The 17,813-nt window shown below is 39.8% G+C and overlaps 1 protein-coding gene across 2 annotated transcripts in view; it reads left to right on the forward strand.

Moving 5' to 3' along the window:
* The window catches only part of AFF1 (AF4/FMR2 family member 1), a 217,855-nt gene that overhangs the window by 11,411 nt on the left and 188,631 nt on the right, over window positions 1-17,813 (forward strand). The window contains exons 1-2 of one of the 2 annotated variants that reach the window (XM_041758997.1): window positions 2,966-2,984; window positions 4,674-4,750. In XM_041758997.1, coding sequence (XP_041614931.1) covers window positions 4,710-4,750 — 41 coding nt within the window. In that variant the 5' untranslated portion in view covers window positions 2,966-2,984; window positions 4,674-4,709. Of the gene's footprint in view, window positions 1-2,965; window positions 2,985-4,673; window positions 4,751-17,813 lie in introns of those variants that run through there. The other variant, XR_005988428.1, reaches the window with a different exon arrangement.

Here is a 17,813-nt window from a genome sequence, read left to right on the forward strand (position 1 = left end):
AGAGAGAACACAAGTGAGAGGCATGGAGGAAGAGAAGCAGGCTCTCTGCTAAGCAGGGAGTCTGACACAGGGCTCAATCCCATGACCCCGAGATAATGACCTGAGCTGAAGTCAGACCCTTAACCAAATGAATACCCAGTTGTCCCTGCTTTATTTTTTAATAGGATTTTATTTTATTTTATTTATTTATTTTAAACCTTTTTAAAAAATGTTATTTATTCATGAGAGACACACACACAGAGAGAGAGAAAGAGAGGAGAGAGAGGAGAGACAGGCAGAGGGAGAAGCAGGCTCCATGCAGGGAGCCTGATGTGGGACTCGATCCCAGGTCTTCAGGATCACACCCTGGGCCCAAGGCAGCGCTAAACCACTGAGCCACCCGGGCTGCCCAATTTATCTATTTCTTAAAAAGGTTTTATTTATTTATTCATGAGAGACACACAGAGAGAGGCAGAGACACAGGCAGAGGGAGAAGCAGGCTCCATGTAGGGAGCCCGAGGTGGGACTTGATCCTGAAACTCCAGGATCACGCCTTAGGCCAAAGGCAGGCGCTAAAACGCTGAGCCACCCAGGGATCTCCAAATAGAATTTTAAACTGCCTCTTTCTCCCCCTCTTTAATCACATCTTGTCTTTATAATCTAGGAAAATAATACAAAAAAAAAAAAAAGAATGAAAACATAAAGGAGGACCTTCTGATTTTGGTATATATAGGCCACTTTTCTTCCCAGTCCTTATATTTAAAGAAAAGTATGTTTACACGAATAATAAAAGATTCATAGCATACAGAGTGTCTCTTTCCAGAGAAGTCACCATTTATAGCTTGGTATATGTATGCACACATGTGTTTGTATGGTGCATAAACAAAGTATTTTTTTCTTAAGTAAATTGGCTCACATTGTACATGTTACACATCTTGTTTAGATACAGATATTCTTTTTGATGTTCTGTTGCATCTCATGATATATCATAATTGAGCCATTTCTGTGTTGGCATATATTAAGTTACCAGTTTTCTTACTGTTCTAAACAATATTTTATTGCACATGATTCCTTGTATACATGTGACTGTATTTTTGTTTTAAAGATTCTATTTATTTATTCATGAGAGAGAGAGAGGCAGAGACACAGGCAGAGGGAGAAGCAGGCTCCATGCAAGGAGCCCGATGTGGGACTTGATCCCGGGACTCCAGGATCACACCCTGACCCAAAGGCAGACACTCAGCCGCTGAGCCACCCAGGTGTCCCATGACTGTATTTTTAAGAAAGATTCTTTGAAAGAGACATTAACTGAAGCGTATACTGATTTCCTTTCTTAGCAGTGGTTTAGGTTAATAACTTCCTGACTACAGTAGGCCTCCATTCCAACCTAACCTTGTGAGTCGCGTGGCCACCCGTACAGCTGCATAAATTATACGTTAGCACTTAAACAGTATTTTGTGGGCTGAATTTGTTTTTTTCAGTGAGACATAATTGAGATAACAGTCAATAATCTGGCGATGCAGCCTCCTTGCACCTGCCTCTGTGGAAAGACTCATGTCTCCTGGCAAATTAAAGAATAGAGAATTTGAGTTGAACAGACAAGTTCCTGGCTGTGCCCTGGGGCTGCATCCCTCAGAGAATATGTCTCTTTCACTTTCTACTGTATCTACTCATCCAAGAAGCCAGTGGTGAGACCCACAGTTTTGGCCTATGTTCAGTGTTGGACTTGTCAATTTCTACAACAGTTTTTTAAAAAACAGACTTTTGGGATGCCTGGGCTCAGCGGTTGAGCTCAGGGTGTGATCCCGAGGTCTAGGATTGAATCCCACATTGGGCTCTTTGCAGGGAGCCTGCTTCTCCCTCTGCCTTTGTCTCTGCCTCTCTCCCTCTGTGTCTCTCATGAATAAATAAAATCTTAAAAAAGAAAAAAGAGTTTTAAAGATTTATTTCTTTCAGAGAGAGGGAGAGAGAGCTCACACATGCATGCACGCACTGTAAGCAGAAGCTTGTGTAAGCAGGAGGGGCAGTGGGAGAGAGAATCCTCAAGTTGACTCCCCACTGAGCATTGAGCTTGATGCAGGGCTCTATCCCAGGACTCTGAGATCATGACCTGAGCTGAAATAAAAAGTTGGATACTTAATCAACTGAGTTGCCCAGGTGCCCCCAAAATAGACTAAAGAGTTGTTTTAGGTTCCCAGCAAAATTGGACAGAAGCTATAGAGATTTCCTATAGACCTCCCTGCTACCCCACCACTACCACGCGGCCCCCATGCACAGCCTCCCCATAATCAACATCTCCCAGCGCAGTGGTATAGTAGTTTAAAATGATGAATTTGCGTTGACACATAATTATCACCTAGAATTCTAGGACCATCTTTCTTTCTTTCTTTTTTTTTTTTTAAGGACTATCTTTCACTGCAGTTGCGCATGGCTTCTTATTTCCTTTAGATTTTTGCTCAAATGTTACATTCTCTGACTACCTTATATAAAATTGCAACACCTTACCTTGGTTCCTTGCTGGCACTCTACACTTTTGCTTTGTTTTTCTCCATAGCACCTTTTAATATCTAATATCTATGTATTTTTTCTTATGTTTCTTCTTTGCTAAACTATAGTTTGCAAGCTTGCTGACGTCAAGTCTGTCTTCTTCACTTTTATTCTCTGTAGATGTTCAGGAAATATTTGCTGGCTTAGTGACTAAATGAACAAATAGGGGAACTCAGGACCATTTTCTTTTATTTTTTATTTTTTTATTTTTATTTTTTTCACGACCATTTTCTTTCTTTCTTTCTTTTTCTTTTTCTTTTTCTTTTTTAAAAAAGATTTTTATTTATTTATTCATGAGAGAGAGAGAGAGAGGCAGAGACACCGGCAGAGGGAGAAGCAGGCTCCATGCAGGGAGCCCGACGTGGGACTCGATCCTGGGTCTCCAGGATCAGGCCCTGGGCTGAAGGCGTCGCTTAAACCGCTGAGCCACCTGGGCTGCCCTCAGGACCATTTTCAAGGTTGGTGTTCCTCTGCAACCCAACCTACCTCCTCCCTCACTGCCCTCTTGCTCTCCAAGACCTAGGGTGGGTACTGTTGGGTTGCAAAGCAGGTGAACATCTTGATTGGGATGATTATGTGGAGACTGCCATCACTGACTCTTCAGAAGCCTGTGTTATGAAGAATTATGCTGAGATGACACACTATTTTATTGACCACCCACTGTGTGCCAGCCCTAGTATCGAGAGAGAAAAGAGAGCAGCAAAAGGGGAGAAGGGACAGTATTGCTGGGAAAGGGACGGGGGGAAAGAAAATGGAGAAAGAGGGGAAAGGGAAATAAAATTGTGTTGGATAGAGGGAAAGTGAGAGAGTAAGCGGCAGTGGTGGTGGGGTGGGATGGGAATGATTGGGGTTTGAGTTGGAGAATTTAGGAAACCTGCCTAATTAGGCTCCTGTGGCCTGGCTTACTATACTGGTTGGAGGAGTGTGGGACTCCAAAGCATATTTGACCCTGAAAAACTGAGAGCTCTGCCAGTGTGAGTTTAACTAGAATATTTGTAGCATCCATGTTGCATTCTTTTTTGGGGGAGGGAGATAGAGAGACAGTGCTATCTACTGGTATGGAAACATTGTGGTCAGCAATTTTAATTTCATGGAGGAGGAGGAGGAGATAAAAGACCTTATCAGGTGTCAGAGTAGAGCTGGACTATATTCAGAGTTTCAGCCTCAGCCGGAAGTGTACAGTTAGCCTCTTAAACATAAGAGGCAAGCTAAAATTGTTACAAATTTAGTGTGTTTTCATTTGTATCACAGTTTGTTAAATCTGTACTAAGATCATTTGTAATAAATCCTTTGCCTTAAGGATGTTTGGAAAAATTGAAACTATTTAAAGCAAGTTAGGATAAGTGCAGTGAGTTCACACATACATACAAGAAAGGGAAAAGGAAACAGCTGTTGATAGTGTTAACCATAGAGAGAGGTTGTTTCTAGAGATATGCAGGGCAGTACCAAGGCCGTCTGCCCAGGTTGTATAACTTTTTCTTTTTTCTTAATTTTTTTTTTTTTTTTGGACCAGTACTCTTTTGAGAGCTCAAAAAATGGCTTTGGGAATTAAGAGCCTTTTAGGAGTGGAAGTAAATTCTTACAATTGGCTCTTACTTGGCGTACTTTTTTATTAAGTATTCTTATGTAAAGACCAACTGGCTGATTTCCTTTCTTGTGCATACTCTTACCTTTCTTCCTTTTGATTCTAGACGGAGTGCTGATACAACCTGTTACCTCAGGCAAATTACTTAAAACCGAGTTTCAGTTTTCCTAGTTATAAAATGAGTTATTAGTATGTGGGGTATTAGCATCTACCTTGCGAGTTTATTTTAATGTTTACTTGAAATGCCATCTGAAAAGGGCTCGACACAATGCTTGGCGAGAATAGACACTAGGGAAATGTTATTTCCTTTCTTCCTTCTCATAATAAACTTGTATGCATTGCTTCTTGCTGAAATGGCTTTGAGTAGAGGCTCAAAAGTACATTTGGCCTTTGATATATGATAACCAGTTTCTTCATGCAGTTTGAGGGTTGATGAAGAACCACTGTCTCTAATTCAAATGAAAACATTGAATTCTGTTTCCAGTAAGAATATCTTGCCAGTCATGTGTACCTATGAGTTTACTTATGGGCTAATATTCACAGGTTGCTCTTTCTCTTTCAGATGAACAGACTCGTTATTTTCCACTGACTGGCAGCAATGGCGTTTACTGAAAGAGTCAAGAGCAGCAGTAGCAGCAGGTAACGGTGAAATCCAGGATTCAAAGATGCAATGATATTTGAGTTTATGATGTATTTTTCAAAGAATAAGCTTGATCCTTTTCATTTGTATGATACAGGAAGGTATGTGAAAATCTTAGTTTTCTCTACACAAACCTGTTAGACCGGCTACATATTTTCTTTAGATCTAGTGCTTTCAGAACCTCATACCTCATTTCTTTAACATATAGGTGTTATAGTAGATCAGCATCCCAATTCTGTGTGCAGGATATTGGTCTGTATTACACTGTTTTGGAGAAAGGAGCACCTGTTTGTGAAATCTGCCCTATCATGAGAACTCTGAAGGACGGAATTCTGTCAGTTACAGTTTATTTATTTGTTTATGTAAATATTTTGTTTATTTTCATCAGAGACAGAGAGAGAGAGAGAGAGAGAGAGAGAGGCAGAGACCCAGGCAGAGGGAGAAGCAGGCTCCATGCAGGGAACCCAACGTGGGACTCGATCCCGGGTCTCCAGGATCACGCCCTGGGCTGAAGGCGGTGCTAAACCGCTGAGCCATCAGCACTTTCCTGTCAGTTACATCTTACTACTTTCAGATCTCTCCCTCCAAGTGTGCACATATAGTTAACTTCCTTCTTGCATATATTGAATGATCAGGATTGGTTGAGGGGAGCATATTAATATTCTGAAGCAGTTATTAAGAGTAACTCATTTGATATCACTGATCAATTTTTATTTATACTGTTAGATATTCAAAAACAGATTTAAGAATGAAAGATGGAGACTCAGACTTACTCAGCTAACATTTATTAACAGATGCTCGTGCCTGTAATTCTGGAAGGTCCTGCCTGGATGCTTTCCTACTTCCCTTTCTGGTTCATTTAGGAAACTCTTCCTCTGTTCCAGGTGGCCCTGGTGGTACTGTTGTTAGACTTGGTGCACTCTCCTCCCCCACAGAGGAAGGCATGTGACCCAGGCTGCAGCAATTCACATTCTGCTAGAACGAGGGGAAGCTGTTGTCGTCTGTCTTTAGGCTTGTTCATTATGTTCAGTTACACATAAGTTTTAAATTTTTATGCAGTTAAATGTCTTGTCCTTTATGGATTCTGGTTTTGATTGTGCTTAGAAAGGTCTTCCCAACTTCAAGATTGTGAAAATAATGTCATGTGTTCTTTGCTGGCACTTGAATGGTTTCATTTTTTGCATTTAAATCAGAACTTGTGAGCTGGTGGCCTATGGGACAGATCTGGTCAACAGATGGGTTTTGTTTGGCCCCTCACAGTGTTCTAAAAAAGTACATATATATCTGCCAATGTTTTTTTACATAACAATCTAGACTTCTATCTTCTCTTAAAAAATTGAAGATTTAACAACCTTGGCCTTGCATTGCTGTATAGCAGCACTCAGATACAATCTAATAGCCACTGCTCTTTGCAACAAGGCATGAGGTTAGAGGAGTTCTCATTCAGAACTTACCAAATGGTATGCCATCAGTATTTTTCAGGTGTGCCAACATGTTCATCCTCCCAGCCTGTGGGTCAGCCAGAACTCCAGAACTCCCCCTTGTTTCCTCTTGCAGACATCTGCTTTGTCAGGTTGCCCCAGAAAGACTTGCTGTTAAAAAAAAAAAAAAAAAAAAAAAAAAAGATCGGAAGAGCACAGGTACTTTCTAGTTCACTACAGTTTCCACAGTTGGCCTCACACATTCACTTCACTACTTAGCCCTCCTCTTAACTTGTGACCCATTTCAGATTTTGGATGTTTAATTTTTGAATTTTTTAATTAAAAATATTTATTTATTCATGGGAAACACAGAGAGGCAGAGACAGGCAGAGGGAGAAGCAGGATCCCCGCGGGAATTGGCTCTGCTACTCTGTCCCAGGACTCTGGGATCACACCCTGAGATGAAAGCAGATGTTCATCACTGAGCCACCCAGGCATCCCTAATTAATTAATTTTTAAAGTAGGTTAAGTAGGTTCTATATCCAATGTGGGACTTGAGCTCACAACCTTGAAATCAGGAGTCAGTCATATGCTCTACTGACTGAGCCAGCCAGGTCCCAGATCTTGGACCTTTTAGTATTTTATTTAAAAAAGTATTTATTGATTCATGAGAGATGCAGAGACACAGGCAGAGGGAGAAGCAGGCTCCCTGTAGGGAGCCTGACGCAGGACTTGATCCCTGGCCCCAGGATCACGCCCTGAGCTGAAGGCAGATGTTCAACCGCTGAGCCACCCAGGGGTCCCTAGTTTTTATTTTTAAAATTTAATTTTTTAAAAGATCTTTTTGCATGAGAGAGTTTGAGTGCATGAGCAGGGGAGGGTCAGAGAGAGAGAGAGAGAGAGAGAGGATGAATCACAGGCAGACTACCTGCTGAGCGGGGAGTCCAATGCAAGGTTCCATCTCAAGACCCCTGAGATCATGACCTGAGGAGAAATCAAGAGTCAGATGCTTAACTGACTGAGCCACCCGGGCACTTCAGGAGCCTTTTTTTTTTTAAGTAAAAGGCTAGCCAATTGTTTAAACATAATTTATTACATCATCTCTTTTCTCCATTGATTTGAGTGCTGCATCTAAATTCCATCACCATCTTGAGTATTTGGTTGGACTCTTTTGTTCCATTGATTGATTGTTCTGGCAATGGTGCCATACTATGTCACTGTATTTTCATAGATCTTAATATTCAGGCACTTCTTTGTCACTACTTTTCATTTTTAGAATTTTGGTAGTTATTCACATCTGATTACATTTCCATGTATCCTCTGAAGTCATTAATCATTTTCTAGAAAAATGTTGACATTTTGATTCAGGTCTTTTTGAATTTTATCAATTAAGGGGGCAACTGGGTGACTCAGTGGTTGAGCATCTGCCTTTGGCTCAGGTCATGGTCCTGGGGTCCTGGAATCGAGTCCTGCATCAGGCTCCCACAGGGAGCCTGCTTCTTCCTCTGCCTGTTTCTGCCTCTCTATGTGTCTCTCATGAATAAACAAATTAAAAAAAAAAAGAATTTCATCAATTAGGGAGAGCTTAATTCTATAGGATATTAAACCTGAGTCTCCCTACAAAGGAATCTAAATATCAGAATGGTGAAATTTTAAGAGGATGAAGAAATTTTAAATTTAAATTGTAAGATTTTTGCGGGTGTCTGATTTTTCAAAAATTTCTAGTTTTTGGCTGCCTGGGTGGTTCCCATGGTTGGGCATTTGCCTTTGACTCAGGCAGTGATCCCGGGTCCTGGGATCTAGTCTCACATTAGGCTCCCTTCAGGGAGCCTACTTCTCCCTCTATGTCTCTGCCTTTCTGTCTCTCTGTCTCTCTCATGAATAAATAAATAGAATCTTTTTTTTTCCTAAAGATTTTATTTATTTATTCATGAGAGACACAGAGAGAGAGAGAGGCAGAGACACAGGCAGAGGGAGAAGTAGGCTCCATGCAAGGGAGCCTGACGTGGGACTTGATCCTGGGATTCCAGGATCACACCCTGGGCCAAAGGCAGCACTAAACTGCTGAGCCACCCAGCTGCCCAATAAATAGAATCTTTAAAAAAAAAATTTCTAGTTGTTGACATTGCCTCCCATATAATTTCTAGTAGAATATTCAGTTATAATAGTTACAGTATTTTCAGTGTTAAGGTTGAAACTATTTCGTATTCTATTACTTACATATGTTGCTATTGTTAATAATTACTAGAATGGGTGAATGGCATTTGTAGTAACATTCTGGCAGTTATAGAACTGGTTTTATTGTTTGTTACATTTTTTCAACTCATAACCTTCCTGATACGCGCCTTTTAGTTTTAATACCCAATACAAGTGATAAAGTTAGAGGGAATTCTGAATGGAACTCAGTTTTTAATATATATCAGTAAGCTCACTGTTTAAATGTTTAATCATGACAGGTTAGTCTTTTAGTAGTCCAGAAAAAAATCCCATCAAATTCACGTGGAACTGGTCCAGGGCTAGCACATACTTGAAAGGAAAGAGATGTGTATTGAGTATGCAACTCTAATTGTTCAAACTAAACAGAAGTCTGAGTGTGAGCCCTTACTTTGCTCAAGGCTATCAAAAGTCATAAGCGTGGATAAAATATTAATGTAATGTGTAAAGACAATATTTGTTTTAGTTCTTGTAAATAGTAGACTTACTCTCTGATTTGCAGATTTATCAGCATTAGACACTAGTGAATCGCAGCTCACTTATATTACCCCTACCCTCATTTTCCTCCCGTTCTTTTTCTTCTTTCTAAAAATTGTTACTGGAGTATAACAAACTGAATAGAGCAGACATTATTAGTACAGTTCAGTGCGTTTTCACAAAGTGAACACTCTTGTGTAACCCATCAAGTGACAATACCGGCTCTCCAGAAGCCTCCTCTTGTCCCCTTTCAGCTATTAACTCCCTCAAAGGCTACCACTATTCTGACTTCTGACATCATGAATTTGTTTTGCTAGCTTTTGAATTTTATTTGCATTTAACCATATAGTATGATTTTTAATGTTTTCTATTCAGTTTTGATGTTTGTGATTATTATTCTATTTCATAAATTTAAATATTATGAACTTTTAACTGTCTCAGTAATAATGTAATTTATATTAAAATACTATGTTAGAGGAGAGGTGGGTGGGGAGATGGGGGTAATTGGGTGATGGGCGAGGTGTTGGGGTAACTGGGTGATGAACATTAAGGAGGGCACATGATATAATGAGCCCTGGGTTTTATATGCAACTGATGAATAATTGAACACTACTTCTGAAACTAATGATACACTATATGTTAATCGATTGAATTTAAATACAATTTTAAAAATGCTATGTTAGGGGATCCCTGGGTGGCTCACTGGTTTGGCGCCTGCCTTTGGCCCAGGGCGCGATCCTGGAGTCCCGGGATCGAGTAGCGCATTGGGCCCCTGGCATGGAGCCTGCTTCTCCCTCTGCCTGTGTCTCTGCCTCTCTCCTCTCTCTATCATAAATAAATAAATAAATCTTTAAAAAAATCATGCTAAAAAATAAATAAAAATGCTGTTAGGTATATTTTATATAGTCTATCCTGAATATTTTTATTTTCCTTTCCATCAACTTTACATAGTTTGATATAATTATCCTTACTCTTTCTTCCATTTCTTCCTCTTCTACCCTCCAATTATTACTCTGCTTTTAATTTTATTTTTGCTTTTAATTTTTAAAAAAAATTTTTTTTAAAGATTTTATTTATTTATTCATGAAAGACAGAGAGAGAGAGAGAGAGAGAGGCAGAGACAGGCAGAAGAAGAAGCAGGCTCCATTGCAGGGAACCTGACGTACTTGATCCCTGGTCTCCAGGATCACACCCTGGGCTGAAGGTGGCGCTAAACCGCTGAGCCACCTGGGCTGCCCCTGCTTTTAGTTTTAAATTGTCCAGATAGATAGGACATTTTATTTTATAATTATATCCTTGAAAGCTTTGTCTCTAAATTGTTAATAGGTTTTTCAAACTTCTATTTACATTATTTTTATCAGGAAGCAAAATAATGTTTAGAGCTTTTTTTTTTCCTAAGATTTTTATTAATGAGAGATAGGCAGAGAAGGGCAGAGGGAGAAGCAGGCCCCTTGAGGGGGAGTCCAATGTGGGACTCCATCCCAGGACCAGGGATCACACCCTGAGCTGAAGGCAGGTGCTTAACTCCTGAGCCACCCAGGTGTCCCTAGAGTTTCATTTCATGTTTCACATAGGTTTATATTTCATATGGGTTCACAGTTATCACAGATACCACTTGAAGGAGAAAGGTTCATTTTGGTCAGGAAAAATCAACTCTTTAGCTGAGCAAATTGTTCAAATTCATGCCACATTTTAAATTGCTTCATCTTTGATGTTTTTATTTTTCCTGGAGTTTTTAGTTACTTTTCTTTTTTCTTACTGAGAGAACATACCTTTTTGCCATTTCACCAGTCAGTTCCCCTTCTTCCCCTTCTTATTCTTATCTATTTGACTGAAATGTCTCATTTCCTTTTTGGAATCCAGAAATTAAAATTAATTTTTACAAAGTATGTGCTAAACTTCATTCTTCTGAAATTGGGCCCAGGTAAGTGAAGCCAGAGAGTAAAGTGGGGATACATTCTGTGAAAATGTTACTTGATGATGGGTGGAAAATATACGAAGGTAAAATGTAAGAATGAAAGAAATTGTATTTTAGGCTGTATCACCAGATCTGTGGGACGTGATTTTGTTATTTCCTGCCTTTAAGGGTAGATACTTCTTTTTTTTTAAAAATCTTATTTATTTATTCATGAGAACACAGGGGCGGGTGGGGGGAGGGAGAGAGAGGCAGAAACACAGGCAGAGGGAGAAGCAGGCTCCATGCAGGGAGCCTGACGCGGGAATTGATCCCAGGACTCCAGGATCATGCCCTGGGCTGAAGGCGGCGCTAAACCGCTGAGCCACCCAGGGATCCGGGGTAGCTATTTCTTGTATGTGCTTTAGGAGATGTGCTGAGATATGCTTTTCAATATTTAGGAAGATTTGAAAGATTGGATTTTGTGAGAGCTGAATCATATTATAGTACTGTACTCTTGGACAATCTCCTTCCCCAGGAGAGTCTGAAATAATGTTTAGCTCTCCTAATTGAGAAGAGTCCTCAATTAGTAAGGAAGCTACAAGGTGTTAAGCTGATTAACACCTATTATATGGACAGATTTTCTTTGTGTGAGTAAATCAGGGGCCTAACTTCCAGATGCTTACTAGAGAAATTAATGGCTCTAGGCTGTGTTTTCCTGAAGCAGTGATTGGCCTGGGCATTGTAAATAATGCACACCTGGATTGTGAACTGGGGAAATAGGAAAGTTTCCTGTATTTCTTAAGTCGTTTAAAGCCTAATTTACAAGTGCAATAATGTTTCTTATATAGAACTCATTGTATCCCTTTACTTTAGAAATCAGTTCCTAATTGTTAAGTATGTGACATTGTCATAAGTAGTTTAGGATGAGTCACTTAGTTTGATGGGTTTAGGAGTTTGGTTTCAGACTTAACCCAGACCTGAGGAAATCTTTTTCAGAATTATCTCCCAAAGGGACCGTTAAAATTTGGGGAAGGGAGACTAAACTGTAGGAATACTGTATACTTTCACCAGTAAAATCCAGTTGAGCTAGTATTACATCTGTGTTACAGCAAGCCAAAGTGTAGGACTCTGCAGTGGGATAGCTATGTTTCAATCTCTGACATGTTGGTTACATGGGCAAATCGTTCAATTTTTAAAACCTCATTGAAATGAGAGGATAAGAAAAAAAAATGGGGATAAGAAGAATAATAAGTGGAAAGTGCTTATCACAGTACCTTCTACATCATAAATCTCCCATGAGTTTTTAATTCTACTACTTTGGTGATGATGGTAGAATGGTGTATTTCAGGGGAGTCAGAAGCTTCCTTAATTCTATTTTGAGGGGAAAGGCTTTGTTTCGAGGCAACTCTTTGGATAAAAGAGATTGTTTTTCAAGCTACTCCAGGAATAGCATTCATACAAAGAAGGATGATAGAGGAAACAGACCTTTAAAAACAAAATGTGTGTTTATTTGCAGAGCATGTGGGTACACTTACAAGCTTTACAGTGGTCTATTTTACATTTGATATTGGTGATGGGATTGTCCTCAATCATACACATAGGATAAAAAACACGCTACTGCGTAGTATTTTCTTTTTTGCAAGTAACATCGTCATTAACAACAGCACTTTATGGAGGTATCATTTACACACCATTTTAAGTATACAATTTAATGATTTTTAGTAAGCTTACTGAGTTTTGCAACCATTTCTACATTCCATTTTCAGAATTGCACTCACAGTAGATTCAGCTATCTTTTTCCCACCCCAACTCCAAGTGGCCATTAATCTACTGAACAGTTTTGCCTATTCTGAACATTTCATATAAATGCAGTCATATAAAATGTTGTTTCTTTGTGACTGGTTACTTAGCATAAAGTTTTCCAGACTCATCCATGTTGTAGCATGTGTCAATTTTTGTTTTTTAAAGATTATTTATTTATTTATTTATTCATGAGACACACAGGCAGAGACAGACGGAGAAGCAGGCTCTCCTGATACAGGGACTGCATCCCAGAATCCCAGAATCACGACCTGAGCCACAGGCAGATGGTCAACTACTGGCCACCCAGGTGTCCCAGCATGTGTCAATTTTTCCTTCTTTTGTCTTGCCAAATAATCCATTGTATGAATATAGCATGCTTTATTTACTGTTCACCAATGGATGGACATTTGGTAGCTATTGGACTTTGTAGCTATTATGAATATCGTACATATCTTTTCATTTCTTTTGGGTAGATATTAGAAGTAGAATTGCTTTCTTGTAAGGTAGATTCGTGTTTAGAGTTGTCTTTAGATTATTCTAAATTCTGGTTCATTGTGCTAGTGGGTCAGTTTCAGATTCATTTGCATATGGTTTTCCTCTTTGCCTTCAGCCCTGAACTCTACTAATGCTAAGAGATGGAAGAAAATGAATTAATATTATTTAGTGCCTTCTGTATAATGGTTACTAGTCTCGGTAGTTAGCATGATGTCATTTTACGTGATACTTTGGCCTTTGGTGGTGGATAAGATGGACATTGAGTTAAACGATTTAGGATTAGACTATCTTTGTAGGGATCCTAAATTTATGCTTTCCTGATTTGAAGGAGAACCTTTTTTTCTTTTGGGGGGGGGGGGGGCTTCAATAACAACAATCCTTTTCTTTCTTTCTTTCTTTCTTTTTTTTTTTTTTTTCAATAATCCTTTTCTTAAGCTGTAGCAGTTAGCTTCTTTAGGAATCTGTGGAACAGGATTAGGAGGAAGAGAATTTCAGTTCCAGGTTCCTGTGGTTTTCTGGAAGCCTGGAGGACATTTCAGAATTGGAGTCTTGTTTTCTGAAGCTCATGATAACCCTGTAAAGTGGTCAGATTAGATGGTAATCAGTTTACTTGTACTGGAGGAAGCAAAGGCCTGGAGAAGTTAATAGCTGGATGTGTGAATCAGACTATGGGGAATGCTAAGGGCACCTAGTTTGTTTTGGTTGTGAAATTCTTAAATTACTGTACAGAATAACATTTAACATGTGAGGCACGGTGCAATTTCATTTCTGCTTTTTACCAACAGGTTTGAATGTCTCCATTAGATGATACGTTTTTCATAGACTGCACTGCAGACTGCCACCATTTTTGTTGCTAAAATTGTAGACACTAGATTGTGTAGGTTTATATAAGATGTTCATAGATATCAAGAGAACACGTCTTATTAAAGCTATTTGTAAGCATGAGGTCGTCCAAGACTTCTGGTTAAGAAAAGAGTGTCTAGGAGTGCCTGGGAAGCTCAGATCGTGATCCTGGTATCCTGGGATTGAGCTCCCTATTGTGCTCCTTGCTCAGCGGGGAGCCTGCTTCTCCCTCTGCCTATGTCTCTGTCACTCATGAATAAATTTAAAAAATCCTTAGAAGAAAAAATGTCTATTAAAGTTCTGGGTACCTGAGTGGCTCAGTGGGTAGAGCATGCAACTCTTGATCGGGTTGTGAGTTTGAACCCAGTATTGGGTATAGAGATTATGTTTAAAAAAAAAAAACGTGTATTAAAGTTATTTACATACTGATCCACGTAAGCCAAAGTGCTTATGTTGTGTTTGGTTTTGCTTCTTTGTTGTTGTTATTAACATTTTTAATTATTTTAGGTAATTGCTATACCCAATGTGGTGCAAACTTTACAAGTGCAAGATGAAGAGCATCAGGCACCCCTATGTTTTGTTTCTTGAGTCTTAATCTAGAGCAGCTACCCTACTTGGGGGCGGGGGTAGGGGGCGTTGACTGGTCGTAGAATGGAGTTGACTGTATGACAGTTTATTAACTCTTAATGTTTTTAACTTGTTCTTATATACCAGTGGTTCTCAATCAGGAATAATTTTATCTCCCGCATTTGACGTCTGACAATGTCTGGAGAGATTTTTAGTTGTCATAATCTAATGGGTAGAGGGCAGGAATGCTGTTAAATATCTTACAATGCACAGGATGGCCCCCACTACAAAGAATCTTCTGGCTCCAAATGTCAGCATTGCTGAGGTTGAGAATCCCTGTGGTTCTATTCCAGGTATTTCCTGTAGAATGGAAGTTAGCTCTAAAGCTCAGAGTCAAGATAAGTCTTTTTACTAAAAATAGTTTAATAGTTCAAGAGTGCTGGTATTGTTCTGTGTTTTGATCTGGGTGCTGGTTACTCTTGTCTCTGTGAAATGCATGTGTGAGCTGTGCACTTTTTAAAAATTGAAATATTAATATACAGTTTTATTTGGGGGTGTACAATACAGTGATTCAGTAATTCTGTACATTACTCTGTGCTCATCACCATAACTGTACTCTTAGTCCCTTTATCTATTTAACCCATCCCCCCCGTTCGCCTCCCCTCTGGCAACCACCAGTTCCCTGTATTTAAGAGTCTGTTTTTTTCTGGTCTCTCTTTTCTTTGTTCATTTGCTTTGTTTATTAAATTCCACATATGAGTGAAATCACATATTTTTCTCTGTCTGACTTCACTTAGCAGTACAGTCTCTAGCTCCATCCATGGTGTTGCAAATGGCAGCAAGAGCTGTATACTTTTAAAATGTGTTATACTCTAATTATTAAAGTTTACTTGAAAAAGTCTTAATAGTCCTGTTGTGTATCTTTTACTACCACGTTGAATTCTTAGATATGTTAAGAAATCCTTAAATCCTCTTCTTTTAAACTTCCTTAATACTCAGTTCCATTTAATGTAAGAGAATGATAAACGGTGGCATAAAACAGGTGCCTTGTGACCTAATTATTAGGATGGTCGAGTGTCAATTATGGACCAGTCAGGTATTTTTTATGTTCTGGAGCATTGCCATGAGAGAGAGAACACCTAAAATCGGTAAGTAAAGTTAGGCCACTTGGAGTACTTTGAAGGCTTAAAGCAGAGAGAGAAAGCCCTTCCAAAGTGGATGGTTTCAAGAGAGAAGGTCGCCTTTCATGAGCAATGGGATTTGGAAAAGGGGCATTTGGGGCTGAAAGAACCAGCAAAGGTCGGGAACGCATCAGGGGTGTGCTGGGAATCCTTTCTGGAAAGTTGTCTTAGAGCCAGCTTCTCTTTCCCCCATCTCTGATAAATCATTAGAAGGAAAGGCAATGAATTTTTTCTGACAGTTGTTTCTTACTGGGGCCAGAGCTTCGTTTGCAAATGAAAGGACTGCTGTTGGAGTAGTTGAAATCACAATGGGTCCTGACTCTTTTCACATCAAAGTGTAAAAGAATCTCCAGGGGTGATAAATGGGGGCTGCTGGACTCATTACTTGTAAACAAAGCTGAGGGGGTGACCTCTAAATTTTTTTTAATTAAAAGAAAACAGGGTTTACTAGTGCTGAGTGTGGGGCTGGCTGCTCTTCGTTTGAATTTTGACTACTCACGCTGGAGATTTCTATTAAGATTGTGAGGAGGTGGCCACTGTTATCCTGGGTTTGCTGTGACTCTCAAATATGGCATAAATGCACCCAGGCCAGGGCGGCTTCACAGGCGTTCCTCCACGAGGGTGATCTGAAGGGCACTGGGTTCTGTTATGTGGTTGTTGCCATAAGGGGAACAAGGCAGGATTCTTGAGCTCTGTACCTCTGTGAGGAGGTTGAGGGCTTAGACTCTTCCTCTGCTCCTTTTCCCACCCAACACCAAGAGAAAAATGCCCTTAACTCCTGCATAGTACAGAAAGAGGTCAATTTTTAAGTGAATTCTTAGAACTTTGTAAAGGAGTCCAAAGGCTGTTTTTTTGTTCAATTTTACTTTTAGATATATATTTTTACTTTTAAATATTTTTTATTTTTATTTATTCATAAGAGACACAGAGAGGCAGAGACCTAGGCAGAGGGAGAAGCAGGCTCCTCGCGGGGAGCCTGATGCAGGACTCAATTCCAGGACCCTGGGATCACGACTTGTGTTCAACCACTGAGCCACCCAGGTGCCCCTCAGTTTTACTTTTAAAGTTAGATTCTTTTTTTTTTTTTTTTTTAAAGATTTTATTTATTCATGAGATACAGAGAGAGGGAGAGGCAGAGACAGGCAGAGGCAGAAGCAGGCTCCATGCAGGGAGCCCAATGTGGGACTTGAGCCGAAGGCAGACTTTCAACTGCTGAGCCACCCAGACGTCCCAAAGATAGATTCCTTTTGTTTGTGTAGTGCAGGGCTTTGCATATGATTGAGGCCTTTCTGGGAAATGATGAGATTTGAACACTTTATGTTCATATGTTCAGGGTTTATATCAAAAGCAACTAATCACGTAGCATTTTATGGAGCCAAGACTTGGGAACTGCTGTCTAAATTCAGCTCTGCAGAGTTGAAGGTCCACCTTCAGTAAACTCCCTCCCTTGTGTACCCAACTTCCATCGAGCTTATCTCTTGCTTGGTTTTCACCTGGCTCCTTTGTTGCAGTCAATCTAAGCCCCAAAGAGATTTTAACCCAGAGGTCAGAGATTGCCCTTTGTAACTCAGGTGGATACTAGTACAGTGCTGGACACCCAAGAATTCTAATGTATTTACTGACTGACTTTCCAGATGTTCGGTGATCACCTTCTGAGTGTATCTTCCAAATAAGTGGTCAAACTTGAGAAAGGAGCAGAGGTCACAGATGTGGGGGGAGCAAGCAGGTCCCTGGATGGGGGGTAGAATAGCAGTCCTCTAGCCAAGACAATTCAGCTAGAGATAAGGGTATTAGAGGCCGTCCAATCTCCTTATATATATATATATATATATATATATATATATTTATATATTTTTATATATTTATATATTTTATATATTTATATATTTTATATATATCTCTTTTGATACTAGAATGGTAGGTGAGCCTGTGGGCAACGCTGCAGTTAGCACTGCCTTTGTGAGCTCAGATGCCAATAGCAGCTAATATCTAATGACCACAGGGACCAGACTTTGTGCCAGTACGTATTTATTTGATAGGCATGATTTCACTTCAGTCTCAGTTTCCTACGAGGCTATATTTTACAGATGAAAAAAAGAAAGGATGGGCAGCCTGGGTGGCTCAGTTGTTTAGTGCCGCCTTCAGCCCAGGGCCTGATCCTGGA

This window comes from Vulpes lagopus, chromosome 6 (genome assembly GCF_018345385.1).
Source record: "Vulpes lagopus strain Blue_001 chromosome 6, ASM1834538v1, whole genome shotgun sequence".
In the NCBI taxonomy this organism is placed as follows: domain Eukaryota; kingdom Metazoa; phylum Chordata; class Mammalia; order Carnivora; family Canidae; genus Vulpes; species Vulpes lagopus.